Source organism: Clupea harengus, chromosome 11, assembly GCF_900700415.2.
Source record: "Clupea harengus chromosome 11, Ch_v2.0.2, whole genome shotgun sequence".
Classification (NCBI taxonomy): domain Eukaryota; kingdom Metazoa; phylum Chordata; class Actinopteri; order Clupeiformes; family Clupeidae; genus Clupea; species Clupea harengus.
In genome coordinates this window covers 5,222,168-5,227,167 of record NC_045162.1, presented here as the reverse complement: position 1 = coordinate 5,227,167, position 5,000 = coordinate 5,222,168, and the positions used below count along the sequence as shown (strand labels likewise).

At 45.7% G+C, this 5,000-nt stretch overlaps 1 protein-coding gene across 1 annotated transcript in view; it reads left to right on the top strand.

Moving 5' to 3' along the window:
* csmd3a (CUB and Sushi multiple domains 3a) overlaps positions 1–5,000 on the top strand; it is a 177,126-nt gene that overhangs the window by 161,734 nt on the left and 10,392 nt on the right. Inside the window, exons 61-62 of the mRNA XM_042709035.1 lie at positions 2,434–2,607; positions 3,022–3,095. Of these exons, the coding sequence (XP_042564969.1) occupies positions 2,434–2,607; positions 3,022–3,095 (248 nt within the window). The remainder of the gene's footprint in view (positions 1–2,433; positions 2,608–3,021; positions 3,096–5,000) is intronic.

Sequence of the window (5,000 nt, the reverse complement as noted above, 5' to 3'; positions counted from 1 at the left end):
TTTAGTTCCCAATAGCCAATTTCAAATAATAATAAAATCGTAAGGAAAACGTGACCATAATAGTGTGTTTTGTGTATGTGTGTAGGAAGATCAAAGCTACCAATAGGCTACATTGTTACCTGGACAAACTAGCATTAGCCTTTGGCTGGAAACTATGAATGGTAACTATAACAACCAAGTAAAGTAGTAGTATCATAAACAGGTTGGCTTCTTTTTAGATTACTCCTCATGTTTCCTTTGTATACATAAATACATATAAACACCTTAATATGTGGCAACTGGGGTATAAGTGGGATAGCGGTTTTCGAAGTGTCCAATTATACGGAATTAATGGACTTGGCGGAGGAAACCACTCTGCTTTGCGTCATGGAGTTCTTTGCCTCCACTTCATCCATTTACGCTGTGTAACAGGACACCTTGGCGGCTGTTATCCCTTACGTAACAGCATTTTGTCCCGTAAGTTAAGAAAAGACTCGATGTGAGGCGAGTGTAGTTCTACAAACAAGTTTTTTTTTTTTTCGATCAAAACATGGACATTATATCTGCAAATGAACATAACGCAAGCGTGGCAACCGTGGCATACGCATGATAATGGGCTTCACGTCGTTCGGGTCGCAGGAACTGAATGCACTTTGATGAATGCGATGAATCCACTACGCGGCGCGGCCACATTACCACCTCAAACGCGATTTAATTTCTGCTACCTGAATGCGGTGTCGTCCATTATCCCTTAGCTAGTATGCCTCCCTCTCACCATCCTCTTGTCCCCCTTTTGCCCCTTGAAAATATAAATCATTAATCATAATAGCCCTCGGCCGGGATGGCCAGCGTCAGGGCTGTGTGTGTGTGTGTTTTATCTTTGTGTTGGGAGGTAATTATTTTGATTTACATTCAGGTGATTCACCCAGCAGGGTCCTGGGGGGCCACCCCTTTGAGTCATCGCTTTTGACATCTAAATACACCATCGCCCACGGTAACCATCGCTAGGCTGCAGGTAGGGTGTCAGCAGCTGTCGACTGAGACCGCAGAAGCACTCAGCGCCCAGTATTTATTCATGTGCCAGTCCACTCGCAGTATTTTCTCTTGCTGTTGGTAGGGTGGAGACATCTGGAAGGGACCTGATTTATCTCCTTGCCACCCTCTCTTCTCAGACCCCTGCAGACACACACACACACACACACACACACACATGGTTCTCTTCTCCAAGAATTGTGACACACACACACAACACTTTGCTTCACTGAAATATAATATTTATTAACGGACCCTGTCTTTGGTAAGACATAATTAATCTGACTCCACTCAATTAGGAGCTCAGCCTTAGTCCCTGCTTTTTTTTAAATGTTATATTGCTACCCATTAGGTAGGCTGACCTAGGGTGATTTCTTTGAATGCCTACAATCTGTTTTAGCAAATAACACTCTTCATTTTCAATAACTGGTTTCTTCTAGGAATAGTGTGGCACAGCATTTTGCCACGCCGTTTTCTATATTTTTGGCATATTCCACGGACACAACCTGTTCTGGAGACTAGCTCAGAGGCTGTTACGGGGCTTACCAGCATGTTAGACCAAACTGCTTCAGGGAAGAGTGCCAGGCTGCTGTACGATCTCACTATAACTATTCAATCCAGTGCAGAGGCTGGACAGCAATCCACCGCTGTTTGATACAATATAACAGTTCTGCTGCAGCGTGTCTAGCCCAGGTGATTAGGTACCTCAAGACTTACATCACTGGTTTTAGTTTCTTTTTATTAATCCTAGCCGCCAGTCATTGCGGAAACACTGTTGCCTAGTAATACTTCTCTTGTTAAGAATTTCTTGAGAGGCCATCTGTGTTTTTACAATCCAAAGAATCCTCGCCATGCCTTACAGAGTCTACCCCGGCTCGGTCTTTGTGTTACATGTGAGTCCTCTTCAGTTCCTGCTTTATGTTAAATGAATGGAGTCTGCCTTTATTTCCCTGTGAATCACACGTCATCTTGTTCCACTCCCAGCAGACACTGCTGCAGAAGGTGTCTCTGTAATAATGTTGAGGCTGATGACAGCCCCTCGACACCGCAGCGACGAGGAGGCCTTTGTGTTGTCACTCTCTCCGTCAGTGGTGATGTCACGATGAACTGAACCGAGTAGCGAGCGATGAGAGGCATCCGCTTTTCTGCTTGTTTTTGTTTTGCTTTGCTTTCGATTTTGAATGCGTGCTTCTGATGTCGCTGTCTCGCAAGCCTCGCAGAGGCGAGCCTCGCAGTTGTTTGTGTAAAAGATCAACAGACAAGCTGTCTCGTATCAATATTCAGACCAGAGAAATCCCATCTTTTTGCGGAGAGATTTGCCGACGGCAAGGCAAACGTGTCCCTGGAGAAGGGTGATTAATAAGTGTGTGTGTGTGTGTGTGTGTGTGTGTGTGTGTGTGTGCGTGCGTAATGTCCCTGCAGCCAAGTTCTGCGGTGATCCTGGGCTGCCGGCGAGAGCCCGGAGGGAAGGCCAGAGTTTCATTTACAAAGCAGAGGTGGTGTTCAGCTGCAGTGCCCCCTACGTGCTGGTGGGCTCCACTGCACGGGTGTGCCAGGCCGACGGCGCCTGGGGTGGCAGCCAGCCACACTGCATAGGTGGGTATATCTCTTTACCATCATCTTTCATCACCATAAAAGTTTACTCTTTTTTATATGTTTTACTGCTCATCATTTTACTGTTTATCCAAAGCTGTACATGATTGTACTTTTATGTAGTTCATCCATTTAGTTCATCTTTTTATCATATACTTCATTATTTCATCATTTTTCAAACACTACTTTATGTAGTTTTGTTAGTTTGCCTAGAGTCCAGTTCATCTGAGTGTTAACAGTGGATCAGCATGGATCCATGCAGTGTGTGACCTCCCCCTGTGACCTCCCTGTGACCTCCCCCTGTGACCTCCCTGTGTGACCTCCCTGTGTGACCTCCCTCTGTGACCTCCCTGTGTGACCTCCCTCTGTGACCTCCCTGTGTGACCTCCCTCTGTGCGACTCCTCATCTCTCCACAGAGTCAACTAGGAACACGTGTGGGAACCTCGGCGTGCCGGAGTTTGGCTCTCTGAATAACAGCCTGGGCTTCAAGGTACAGTAGTGCCCTGCAAGTTTATAGAAGTGTGTGTGTGGTGTATGTGTGTGTGTGTGTGTGTGTGTGTGTGTGTGTGTGTGTGTGTGTGAGAGAGAGAGAGAGAGAGAGAGAGAGAGAGGATGAGTGATAGATCACAGAATCAGATCCATGTATTATTGAAGGATTGTGGATTGAAGTTAAGTGTGTCACTGTACTGTTTTGTGTGTTTGTATACCTGCTTGTATCCTTGCATCTGTATTTGTATACTTCTGTCTTTGTAATGTTTGCAAGTTTGTCTCTCTTTCTGTGTGTGTGTGTGTGTGTGTGTGTGTGTGTGCGCGCGCGCGCGTATGTGCACGTGTGCCTGTGTGTGTGTGTGTGTGTGCCAGTGTAAGTGTGTGAATGTGTGTGAGTGACTGAATGAATTCAGAATTCAGAATGTGTGGGCATGTTTGTCCATCTGTGGGTGTGGAGATGAGTACACATGTGTGCGTGTGTGTGTGTGTGTGTGTGTGTGTGTGTGTGTGTGTGTGTGTGTGTGTGCATGTGTGTGTGTGTTTGTACACACACATATGCCTTGCCATTCTTCCAGTTTTTTTGTCTGGTCCTGCTGCCCTTTTCCGTGGAAGAGCAATTGACTTATTGTCAGGGCCGTTCAGTGAAATAGTGCAGGAGATCCCTCTGGCAGCAGAAGAATCCACTCGTCAGTCCTCATTGTCTTGTCTGTCCGAGCATCGACTCCCCGCCGTCAACTTGCCATCTCGATGGCTTGTCCCCTGTATTAACAACACGCTGGATTTCACCGCCACGCAACCCTCGACATGAAACGACAGTCTGCGAGTCAGTCTCACTGTAAGGCACGCTTCGCGGGGCTGATGCAACACGAGAAATCAAGAAGTGCAGAAGAGAAAACACGGCACGAGAACACTCGGTTGTCTAACTCTGAAGACAGCAGATCGTTTTCTGACTAGTGCGGTGCTTCTAAATGTGCTGGGTGTTTTGAATGATTAATACGAATAGTTATATGTTCTTTGTGAGCTGGGAAAGATTGCTTTTTTTTTTTGCTTCCAGACAGCCCTGTGTCTGTCACAGACTTGCGGGGTTGTGACTGCTTACACAGGCTAGCCTCAGAACCCCCGACACACACACACACACACACCACACACACACACACATACACACACACACACACACACCACCCCACCCCCTCATGCTGCACACACTCAAAGCCATATATCCTCAAACACAGCGAATACTAAAGGAGCCTATCCATCAATCTCATTGGATTTGTCGTGGATGCCTTTGTATGTTCCAGCCGCGGTAATTGGTTGTAATGTTCCAGGGCCTCGCGTGCTATTTCATCTCAGCAGGACCGACAGCGGTACACTCACGCGTGTCTCCTGGTGAGCTCAAGGCAGAGATCTAACCATGTTTAGGTTTCTCAGCAGCTGACACAAGGCGGATGATGAAAAAAACGGTTTTATTTTTGTGTTGTTTGTTTTTCAGAAAATATATGGATGAATGGAAGTTCTTGGCTCTTCAAATTTAATCACGTGAATTACATAAATCGGCGTAGCGATGAAAATGACATTCATGTATAATTTAAATGAAAGTGTATGTGCAGATTTGCCATCTGTTTTCTGAACACATTTGGGCGTCAGTCTATGAGCTTGAAAGGGTGAAACTCTCTTTGAGCCGTATTCTCACATGCACGTACGTTATGCTACGCAGCTATGTAAACACCATTTACGCGTATTCTGCCCTTAACTGACACGCTTTAGTAGTAAGTCTGTAGTAACTCAACCGTCACTACAATGCAAAACGGCATATTGCGTTTGAAGTCGGCAGAAGGCCTATTTTCTAACATTATTATTCATAACACGTATCACATTATCTTGCTAACAAGTCTTTTAAATAATAAGT